Source organism: Diadema setosum, chromosome 4, assembly GCF_964275005.1.
Source record: "Diadema setosum chromosome 4, eeDiaSeto1, whole genome shotgun sequence".
Taxonomy (NCBI): domain Eukaryota; kingdom Metazoa; phylum Echinodermata; class Echinoidea; order Diadematoida; family Diadematidae; genus Diadema; species Diadema setosum.
In genome coordinates, this window is record NC_092688.1 from 32,145,853 (window position 1) to 32,157,930 (window position 12,078).

Genomic DNA, 12,078 nt, shown 5'->3' on the forward strand with positions numbered 1-12,078 from the left:
CAATGATTAAAACAAGAATATATTATTAAGAATTCCACAAATGTCATATTTTATGAAAAGTATACATTCTTTCCACTTGTAACTGGCATATGGCATTTCTTCAATCTTCATGGATGTGTTCTACTAATATTTTTGCATTCACTCAATCCGCATGATATATTTGGGTTTCATTCACCTCTCAGACCAGTTTCATGTGGAGTATTTTATAAGCTTTGATACAAAAAAGGGCTCTGAGTTGTACCATGGGCATGATGGTAATGGATGAAAGGGGGCTTTGGTATTGTCGAGAATGTGAATATGCAGGATAGGAGTGAAGGTTTTTACCAATGAAGTCGTGCCAGCCAGGGGTTACTTGAGGTTGAGTGTTAGAAATTTCATGCCAAAGTAACTTGAAGACAAAAAAGATTATAACAGTGTTACCATGGGAGTGATGCTAACTGTGATTGGTTGTTTCAGGTTGAGTGATGGAAAATGCAGGTTAAAAGGGGAAAAAGAGAACAGTGAAGTTATGCTGTAGTACCAGGGAAGTGCACAGTGCCAGAGATTGCGAGGATAATTTGGAGTTGAGTCTGTATCAGAGGACATCAGTACAGGTGGCAGCAAGAGAACGAACCGTAAAAATGCTCGGAGAGCAGTGCCAGCTGAGGACGAGAAAGCCGCCTAAGGTTCACACCCTGCACCTTGGGGATCTTGGTGGATGGGAAACAGGAAATGTCACAGATTTACCGTCGGGGAAATGCGCATCGCCCGGGGTCTGGACATCGGGTTTCGGCGAGATAATGGTTAGAGTTCAGAAACTAATCGAGGCTGACATGTGTTCCTGATAGAGAGCATTTAAGGAGAGAATTATTCGAGAGGAAATGTTACAATGAACTGTATGTAGCTCCGTGAACTTTCTGCATTCTGAAACGTGTTTGTGACAGTTGACTGAACTCGAGATGCAAGTCACAAGATAGGCTTTTTGATCCTTCTCTACTTTTATGCAATTATGTGAGTCTGTTTCTCATCATTTTCTCTTAGGTTCATATTATTGGCAGTCAGGATCATATTTTACTTTGAAAAAGAATCATTTTTGGACATATATTTCAGCCATGTGAATTGCCATAAGCAGAGCATCAGTTCTGTTGTGCGCTTTAAGCACAAATCTACCATGTTATCCCTCTTGGAGAAAAGAAAAAAAGAAAAAAAAGGTTACTTGAACTTCCCTGCTATAATGAATGTACTGCAACATTTGCTACTGAACAACTGTTGTCTGTACAAGCACTTGTTGTTTTTAAATCCAAAATTAGCAGCAAACAATTACAGCTGGCGCCTGAGCAATTTTGTCCCCCTTAAAAATCAATTTTTACCCCCTTTCTTCCTGAATATACTTGGTAACCAAGTTATTAGCGTCTTGTAGTACTCGCTATTGTTGATTTAGAGTTGAGTGTGATGCTATGTAGCAGCAAGGAGGGATGAGGCCTTGCAGGACAAAGTTATTTGTACCTTTGCCGAGGAGTTTACTGTATAACCAGAAATTTTTGTGTGCATTTTAATTTCACAAATTTTGTGAGAGCCAAGATTCATGAAATTAAAAATACATGCAAAACTTCTTGTCTACACTATATGCATCGAGTGCCAGTGGCAATTCACTCAAGAAAGTTTTTTTTTTTTTTTTTAAATCATCGGGAAATGGGGCCATTTTCATCATGATGTGTATGTTGGTGCGGAATGATTTACTCATCATCCAAGCATACATGTCATTTCAGTAGCCTGGGTCACAAAGAATGTGTGACACATATTTTATAACACCTTTTATGATTTGCACAATCATATTTAGACAAGTCTGGTCATTTGGCATTGGGGTTTAATTATTTGCTTATTTCCTTATCAAGCTTAAATCAAGGATGGACATAGATTAGACTATGGACCTGAGGGGTAGTTAGGCAAAGCAGGTGTTCTCTTCTTTACAATGGTTTAGCAGAACATTTTGTGTCCTTTCTGTGGTACTATACAAGTACCTGACTGGCATTTAACCATTGAAATGACATCACAGCAGCAAAAAGGTGAATTCCCCATTTTTGGGTTAATACATCAGTGTTGTGGCTGAGTTTCAGCAGAGGCAGAAAATATGGGTCTCCTAGCTTTTATAGTATACACTCAGGCTACATGAATCTGTTGAATTTGCCAAAGGGCAAAGTTGATTGCCATTCACGCCCACCTCCCAATCATCAGCCACTGCACTGTCGGCTTTGAGAGTTTGGCCTGTGAGAAGCGTGACGCATCCCTCCAGACCTGGGCCACCGCGTATCCTATATAGGATCAGACACAAGCTGCCGCTAATTGAGGCCACGCTCCGCAGAGCTATAAATTTCCACGGCGTAAAGCCGAATGCCCACTGGGACCACCACACAAATTAGGGTCCTGGCTTCACACGGTGGTACAGCCAGTGCGCCTCTGACGCATCTCTGGTTTTTCTGCCTCAATCCTGAGCAGGTTGTTCTTGGAAACAGCTTTAACTATCTTTTTATCTTTTATCTTGTCCTCAATATTACATTCCTCAAATATTTTATAACTTCAATCTCAAAGGGTAGATGTTTCTTATCACATAAGTCCTTTAATAAGGTACGAGGACTCATTTCATCATAATTGTGATTAAATATTCATGCACCTGTCTCATAGTTTTCTTCCTCTTCATGCTTTTACTTCATGTAGCAGAAAGTACAGTAAAAGCTTCGCTGTACTGAAATAGAGATGTAATTGGGCCAGAAATCCAATTCTTTCAATTTTGGTGGTTGCAGATCTTACGCTAGTTTGCTTCTGAGCCTGCTAGAGAGCAGCTCGTTAGGCTGGTGATAGGTATGTATGATGACAGATACAATAATCATAAATTCAACCTCGTCTGTCTGCAGTGGCCGACAATTCGGTCAAATTTGTGTAAAGTTTTTTTTTTTTTTTTCCCCTCATGAATTTTCTACCCCATACCCCCTCCCCATATATTTCTGAAATGGGTTGATCCCACACTGCAGACACTGTGGCTCGGAAGCATTTCCTTTTCGGCGTCCCCGCCACCAACTGCAAACAGAGTTCTTGTGTTGCCTCAACCGGTGTTCTGGGGATCCTCTAGAGTACAGCTCCCAGGGACAAGCCAGGGAAAGTGCTAACCAGTTATTGGAAGATTTATGGAGTCTTGACTAATTTTTTTTTTTTTCCCATGACAGGCAAACAGCAATCTAGCAGATGAGAAGTGAATCATTTGCACCAGTCAAGTCAACAATTTTTTTTGAAACAATTTGCCTGTATCCAAAAAGGGAGAAAGGGGGAAAAGCACAAGATTTTGAAAATATTATAATTGTAAAAGTTTCTCCCAAAAGCGACTTTTGTCCCCAAAACTCAAAGACATTTCTATTATGTCTCTCAAGTGAGCTCATAAATGTCAACAAGAAACATGGACCTTCAGCCGTGTGATTATAAAAATGACATTTGTAACTATAAAAAAAAGTTTACTCATCAGAAGGTGTAGTTACAATGGCAAAACTTCTCAAAGTTGATGTTTTCAAACTTACGTAAAGTTCTCAAAGTTTTGCCAGTGTGACGGCAAACTTCCAAAAAACTTCTCAAGAAACTTCTCAAGAAACTTTTTGCAAAACTTCTTGCAAAACTTCTTACAGAACTTCCCACCTAAAGTAGGAAAATTTCCCGAACCCCTACAAATCTTCTCAATTTAGTTTGTGCAATCTGAACACATGAAGCTGAAACTTTGCGAAGTTTGTCAAGTGACCAGTCCAGTTCCTGCTTATGGCACATGTTTTCTTCTTTGTTTTGCATGTGCAGTGGTGACCAAAACTTCAAGAACTTTAATATTGAGAACACTAACTTTGAGAAGTTTGGCCACCAATGGGAACGAATGAGCAAACTTTGCAAAGAGTTCTTGAAGTTCAAATTCAAAAAGTTTTGGCAGTGTGACTACAGCTAGAGAGAGAAATTTCTCAGGTGTGCATAGAGGCATTGTCCTGTGCCTTGCACTATTCTGGACTGCACATCACATAACTCAAATATTAAACTTTGTTAATTTATATATTTTCCAGCCATATTTTTTGCTGTTAAAAATTCTTTGTAAAAATTCTGTGTGCACATTGCCAAAAATACAAGCAAAACCTTGTGAAGTTATAAATCTTGCAGTGATTTGATTTCTTGTCCGTATTCATGGCTGTTGTCTTTGCAGAGGGCCGCCCATGCATAGATACATCATCAAACTCGTAGGTCCCTCTGGGAGTTGAACCTGGGACCCTATATGTGTGAGTCAGGTGATGCTAACCACTAAGCCACCTCACCTCCCTTCATTGACAGAAGTGTTGCTGTTTGTGTTGTGGGGTTGCCAGGCATCAAACCTTCAAAAGGCCGTAGCCTTTGTAGACATAGAAGGTGGTGCTTCATTGATGCTTTTTGATGGCGTTAAGCCGCATCTCTGTACAGCCCGTGAATCACTGCTAGAGGAGAAGCAATCTTGGCAGCATCCCGAGGGAATACATCCCCGGCCTCTTGATCACGATGAAATCTGATTGCCTGGTGAATAATAACATCATCCAATTTACACAGATCACATGTCATAAGGAGACAGAAAAGGAAGAAGTGAAGAGTCTCGGTAGTGAGAGTTGCCCCCAATTTTTTTTTTTTTCCAATCTCTCTTTCTCCTCCGTCTGAGGATATCGATGTTTTGAAACATTTACTCACAGTGCGTTCCAGAATGTGACTTCTTTGTATAAACCCCCGCTAACCACTTCCAAGGATTAGTGCACATCCACTCCAATTAAGTTCTGACACCAGCCCCTGAGGAAAATTTATTAGTAGATCGAGATGCAAATTTCCTACTGTCAAGAGAGATTCGGTGACCCTCACACTGATGAGAACCACTTCTTACTGACAGTAGCATAAAGAAGAAGAAGAAGAAGAAGAAGAAGAAGAAAGCTCACCAAGACGGGAGATATAACAGGGGTGAAAACTCGGAAGATAGCTGATGCCACATCCTTCACCTTGTTTATTCACAGACCACTCCATGAGTCGTCTTCTTCTCCCTTGTCCACTCCGTCGTCTTTTCTTTTATCATTTTTGTTTTGAAGCAGAGACAAGCTGTCCTTTGCTTGTTGTCGTTTCTGTCTAGCGCAGTATTTCTGGCGGAATGAAATTGGATTGAGGTTGCCCGATGGATAGATGGTGGAGTTTGAGTCATGCATGCGCAAAAACCCGTAGTGCCGTTAATCAATGGTGAGCAAAGGAGATGATGCAGTTTGATGACAGACCAATAAAGCAAATTAGATAGAAAGACCTTGTTTGCAATCAGAGAAGATGATTTTTCTCAAATGTTTCTCATGTTGAAATGACTATACAAGGTCCTAATGTGTAGGACATTGTCTTGATTTCCTATTGTAAGGAAGTTACTGTCGGGTTTAACTCTATTCCTTTTCATTTGTGGAAGTGATTTTCTTGTGATTTTCTTGAAGTGATTTAATTGCAGAAAGAAAGATTGTTTTATTCTTTTATTTTATCTTTTTTTAAAGTGCATTATCATGGAAACCTTGTGATCATTCCTTTCTGTTTTAGGTCTTTTATGTAGCATGAGAATTATGACAAACAGGTAATGTCTCATGAACCTTTTTTTTTTTTTTTTTTCCGGATGTCTATATATACAAAATGTATTTCAACACAGCATTAGCCTTTCTTGACATCTGGTATGAGAACGGGACTCTGTCATTATTTTGCTCAAACTGTCGCCATGGTTTAGTATAGAGAACATTTATTGTCATATTTAATACTGTTTGAAATGTCTTACTATGTCCTCATGATGCTTTTTATTATTATCACCATCATCATTGATCAATATCTTTACCAACATCTTTAAGCACTGTCAGTTGCAACAGATGTTTCTGATAAATGGCACTAGCAGATTATGATTAATGTAATTGACCTTAAATTGAATTTCCTGAATTTCCCATTTTTTTTTTGTGTGAAATGGATGTCATGTCTACATATAACGAGACTGTTTATCATTAATTATATTTCACTTCTAAAGGACATATTGTCATACATTTAGGAGGGGACACTGTAGATGTTGTGTTTTGGAGATTCAAGAGATATCACAGGAGCAAATTCTCAATATTGAGATAATTTTATTTTAAAATCAATGACAAACAGTCATCCTTAAATCCTCAAATGAAACAAAATGTCAGTCAGGATATATTAGAGGAAGGCGTAAAATCTGGCGTTAATTTCCAAGGGTCAGTCAGAACGCTTGTTATGATGTAAGGGTCTGGTTCGGACAAGGAAATGGCCTAATTTTTCTGTTTGTTATTGCCGCGACACAACAAGGCCAGGATCAGTGTCTGTGGACCAACAGTCAAAGGGATCTAGAATCTTATCTCTAACCAGCCTCATGATTCGTCATCCAGAGTAGTATAAAGCCTGATGGTTGTCCAGTCGAAATAGCTGGTAGCAACACCATTGACCTCCATGCAAACGGTCCACTCAAATTCATTTAGCAATCACCTGTACACACACACATACACACAAACTCTCATAAGATGCTTTAAGGAAACTGGGCATATTCCATTATTTGTTTCTCAATTTTTTTTTCCACTAAATTTACCATTTGAAATTGAAAACCATCAAAACAATATTTAAATCCAGTTTTGTTTTTTATTAAGGAAAAAAAAAGCTTCATGTAGTGTGTAGGTGCATACACAACAATTGATGGTACACATGATGACTGACATTTTCAAATTTCCCCATTAGAATAGTGTGAAGTACATTCAGCTATAAAAAGATCCTAAATATGCAGAACACGCCGGTACATGTTATACACCAAAGGCACTCGCAGGGCCTTTTTCGTTTGTTTGAAATACTTTGAGCAAACAGGCACAGGCCCAGTTTAAAATGTATCCAAGGTTGATTGGAGTGAAGCACTATTTTTATCCCTGATTGGAGCCGTTTACGAGAACACACACACGTAAACATTGATGCATTTTAGCAGAGTCCATCAACAACAAACATTGAAGACAAGCACAATGATCTAGAGTGTAGAAAGGCAGAAAGTTTGCTGAATTGTTTAATCAGATAATTACACCTCCATGTATCAAAGTACAATGTCATACTGTAAGATGCATGACGTATAGTGGACTTCTCGGAATTGTATAGATTTGACCCAGAAATGGAAACAATGACTGAATTGTAAAATTGACCTTTCATTCAATGATAATGACTTGATAATTAATCAAAATAATCAAGTATGACATTGTTTCATATTAAAAGGAGAGATCAGCACTCCAAAAGAATGCTGTGCTGCATTGATGCAACAAATCTAGTTCTTGTAAGTCAGAGAACTCAGCCCCTACTTTGAAAAACATACCCCCTTTACTGCACAAATAATCATTGAATATGATTTGACTTCATTATATAACAGGCATTCATGGAGACCTTGGCATGAATATATTTGAGAGCAATGTGGTTATATATTTGATAGTGCTGTCATTATATGTGAAGCATACATGTGACCAGGAACCACATTTCTGTCTTCTTAAAAAAAAACCCAACAAAGCCTGCAAACAAAATTATCTAATATGCCTGTAAAAAGGCAGTTTGACTTTTCAAAAATTTCAAAAGTACATTATCTTGTACTATGTCCTGTTCAAATTCAAAATAAAGACTGGGAATGTATTGACATTTTAGAACTACACGTATGTTCCTACAGTGTTTTGCATTAAACTTCTGCATTCAAATGCCTATAGCTCAAATCTCTTGCGCACTTGGACTACCACTACCCTTCAAAAGCTCAGAATACTGCATTACACCATAGGGTATTTCCAGTAATGATATCACTGGTATTTTACAAAGCTTTTTAAAGTCCTATGTAAACATATTGATACCAACATTCTTCCCCATCAGAGAGTTCATTTACAGCATCTGAAACAAACTTGCCGTGTGTAAAATCTCAATGTTGTGCATCAGGACCAGGACACTGTATTTGCACTTGTAATCGATCTATCATGTTTGAGGATACATCAATGATACACCATCGTGTTTAATACACTTCGATATTAAACTTTTCCCAGTGCAAGGCCTCTTTATTGTTTACAGATTCAGCGCGATGATATGATTGTGAATGGTTGATCGCATCCCAGTTATTGTTAAAGGTGACTTTCTCTATTCTTCAAAAGAGCACGTTGAATAGCATGTGGTGTTTCTGCACTGGAATCTGGTGAATTTTTGACAGTCATTGTCAATCACTCAATTGATGACGTTAACAATCAAGGTTGGTTTTTCTCATCCCCCCCCCCCCAAATCCATGTTCATGTACACAGCTTGACAGGTACATGTATGGACAGGGAAATGCCAAGTCACTGTGGTATAAATGGGTCCAAAGATCATTGGGCTGTATGGAAACTGGCACGCGAGCCTATTGTTTCCAGTTACGTGTGCATTTTCTGCATCAGCTGGAGTGGTCTTTGGTGGTTTCTGTAATCTCCTTTAACACTCATTCAGAGTGCTTTGAGAGCTTTAGTCTTGTTTCCTTTACCTTATCACAATAGGAAGAGTTAAGTGTTGCTTCTTGGACAGAACTGCCAAAGGTCTGACACAAACATTAGTGATCTTTCCTGTTCTTTGCAATGAAAAGGAATGTTTGGTATGTTTATGTTCTGTGTATGTACTGAGCATTTGCGAGAAGGGCTGTTTTACACCAGGAAGTTAAGGCGACCTTGTAGATTGTTGCAATTTTGTTAGTCTGTGTGGAATGAATCACGTAACTTGTGCCGTTATAGATGGTGCGATAATCAAAGGTGAGTTTGTGACGTGCTTTCAGCTTTGTCGAAATCTGTGTAAATACACATTCTCCTACTGTGGGAATCTCCAAAGTCATTTGTGCAGTGATATCTGTAGGTTTTTGTCACTGCATGTTTTTATTCATTTTAGATTGACTATGTTCATCAAAGTTTTAGGAAAAATCATTTGGATTGAGTACTTTTCTTTGTCTTTTTGAGCATTTTATGACAAGTCTAGATTTACCATGTTAAATGCTCTATTAGGCCCTTGACCTACACATAACAGAAGAGACAGAATACTAAGAAAGACCTCTTGAATATTGTGTACCAGTTTAATACCTATGTTGCTTTAATAACCTTTCCCAACTTTCTGTCATTTTGAGCAGTAAATATGGTGTTGGCTGTTGGACAGAAGCATGTGTGTGTGGTTTTGCTCAGCTGATTATAAATGAATCCCCACATTTTTGTAAGGATTTCAGTGAGCAAAATTAGAATACATAAAGTGTTTTATTGTGGCACATGCTCTCTAAAGCTATACTTGTACTTCAAACCATTTTTATATAGTTATGTAAGAGTGCCCTTTTGTTTTAAAAAAATGAATAGTGATGATGTTGAATTCTATAAGTTTCACTATGTAATCTCTTGTTGATTTCGTCATGCATATGGTTTTGAAAGAAATATTGAAACTTTGCAGCAGCTTTATTTCTTTTTAGTAATTTATCAAAAACATTCCCCATTTTCATTCCTGACCATGATTGTTGTGTTGTCTTCTTGCCCCATGAATGATGAAGATATTTCATTTAGATAGTTATGCACTTGCATTATGACCATGTAAAACTCAATTTTTAAAGTTAATTTCTCTCTTTAATTCAGGTAAGTACTACATGTAATTCTGCTTTGAACTTTTTACCACAATGCAGTGCACATTACAGTATCTATGTTGAAGAAGAACTGCTCTACATAGATGCCACACATTTAGCAAGTCTATTTTTTTTCTTCAAATCAGGACTTCCTGACAATTTTGTGAGTGGTTAAATTTGTAAATAGCTCCCAACTTTAGAAATTAGTGAAAATAAAACCCTGTGAAATATATGGTGTACATTCGTATTATACAGTATTAGGTTTTAAACTAGCAGTTTTCAAGCTTCATTCAGAGACATTCATTTCCTTGCGTTTATTTGCATGTGTATGTTTGTGTAGGCAACATTGTGTGGCTGGACCCCCATTCGGCAGCCAGAGCCCTGCTTGGGATGAGCAAGCCGCGGGAGGGCTACTTCCGGCTGGGACTGAAGAATCTGGCCCAATGCAGACACCTGATCGATGAGGACCAGGACCCCTTGGACAAGGCTGAGACCGATGGGAAACTGGCGGCAGAGCAGGAGCACAGCGGGGAGGGAGACCAGGAACCAGAGCCCATGGAGGAAGGTGGAGGTAAGATGGCTGTAGACAATGTTGTACCCCCAAACTATTAACCAGTTGAGGACGGAACGATTTTGCTGCAGCACACATTTCCCATAGACCCCTGCCTGAGTATACTCGGAACTTGTCCTCTACGGGTTACAGACGGTAGTGTGGAGATCCACTGAGTGGGAAGGCTGGCCCGGTTTGGATATATAAAGAATCCCTGTAACAAATTTGTCTACAGCTTTCTATCTACTCTCTGTGTGAGTACACGCATCGCCGAAAAATCTTGACTGCAGTCGACGTTACCGATGAGCATGCGCTTTGATGCACATATTTGCTGACTGGTGCTAAATGTGGTTTTCGAAAGTACCCCGGTGGGCAGCGAATGAATTGAGACACGAATGATTCCCCAGGCTACCAGGGGTCGGTTTCATAAAGTCACCACATAAAAGTGTTTACATAAATCTCAGAATGGCCGAAGTCGCTCATATGTAGCTATATGAGACTTTTGAATCCATTTCATGAAGTAGTCTCTCATAAGTGTGTCTTATGAGCGAAAAGTTTCTCATGTATTTTTGTACTTGCCCTGTCTAGGCGCAACAACACAATCCATACATACACTGTATGTGCAAATGATCACATATGGTTGGGAAAGTCTTATCCTATTATCTAATGGCTTATGCTGTTTTATTCAGTTTTGGAATCAAGCTCAAAAATAGCATCATAGCATGACAGAAATCATTGCAGTATTTTGGGCAGTGCAACATCGCGATGTGACTAAAGTTTCAAATGTAGTGTAAATTGCGCCCAGTTCTGTGTATTGAAATTAGAATGTTTATAAACTAGAAGGGTATATTGATAAAACTGCTCAGGGGAAGTTATTATTAAATAGTTTATTGTATTAGCTGGGTTGAGAATGTTGCTTGGTAAAGGGCTATTAAATAGGAGTCTTACATCAGAAACAGGTTTGGGAACTTCAGATGTGCCATTTTGGTCCTGTGAACTATTGCTGCACAGGCATATAACATAATCATTATTTTAGATAGATGATGTCAGGACAGTATATGTAGTGTGTCTTACTTCTTCACCTGTTGAGGACGAGTTTCAAGTACACTCGGGCAGGTGTCTATTGGAAATGGCGTCTTGTAGCAAAATCAGCCCGTCCTCAATGGGTTAACCTAATTTTGTTGAAATATCATTTTCAGCTCAAAGTTTTGGCAGTCAGAAGTGAGCTCATGACTCTCAAAAGCTCTTGATGAACTTCCTCTCTCCACAATGATTTCATTCAGACTTTGATTAGGCAACAGACCCCACCCCCTCCCTTTCTAATTACACAGATATGCCCTGGTATTCCGAGTTGCACAACTTATCATGGCACACGAAAATGGCAAAGCTGCTGTTGAGCACCAAACTTGTTGAGCACCAGACTTCACTTTGTGTGAACTGTAACCTTCCACTCACCCCTGTCCAACACGTGGTATCACAAGTAGCAGTATTATGATTTGCACTGTCATCTGAACTTTGTACATTAGGGGAAACAAATGTAAACATACTTTTCAACATTAATTGGTACTGTACATGGTACATTTATTTTTTGCCTTTTGTGTATTCCTCTTCTTGGCACACGTCATCAAAACGGATGAAGTCTGTTTTTTCGAAGTACACTGAAGACTTTCGGGCTATTTGTTTTGTGAATTCTTGCCAACAGGATATCATGAAAATTCAATCAAACTCTTGCGCACGTTCACTAATATGTCATTGCAGAGAGTGTTATGTGGATGTCAGCTTTAAATCTGCCCTGATCATGCTTTTATCTATGTTTCTATGTACATATCCCACTCTTTATCTACCTTCTTTTAGTAACAGATTCTTTTTTTTTTTT

The 12,078-nt window shown here is 38.7% G+C and overlaps 1 protein-coding gene across 1 annotated transcript in view; it reads left to right on the forward strand.

Annotated features, from left to right (window-relative positions):
- The window catches only part of LOC140228020 (uncharacterized), a 100,532-nt gene that overhangs the window by 62,452 nt on the left and 26,002 nt on the right, over positions 1–12,078 (forward strand). The window contains exon 5 of the mRNA XM_072308416.1: positions 9,993–10,223. Coding sequence (XP_072164517.1) covers positions 9,993–10,223 — 231 coding nt within the window. The remainder of the gene's footprint in view (positions 1–9,992; positions 10,224–12,078) is intronic.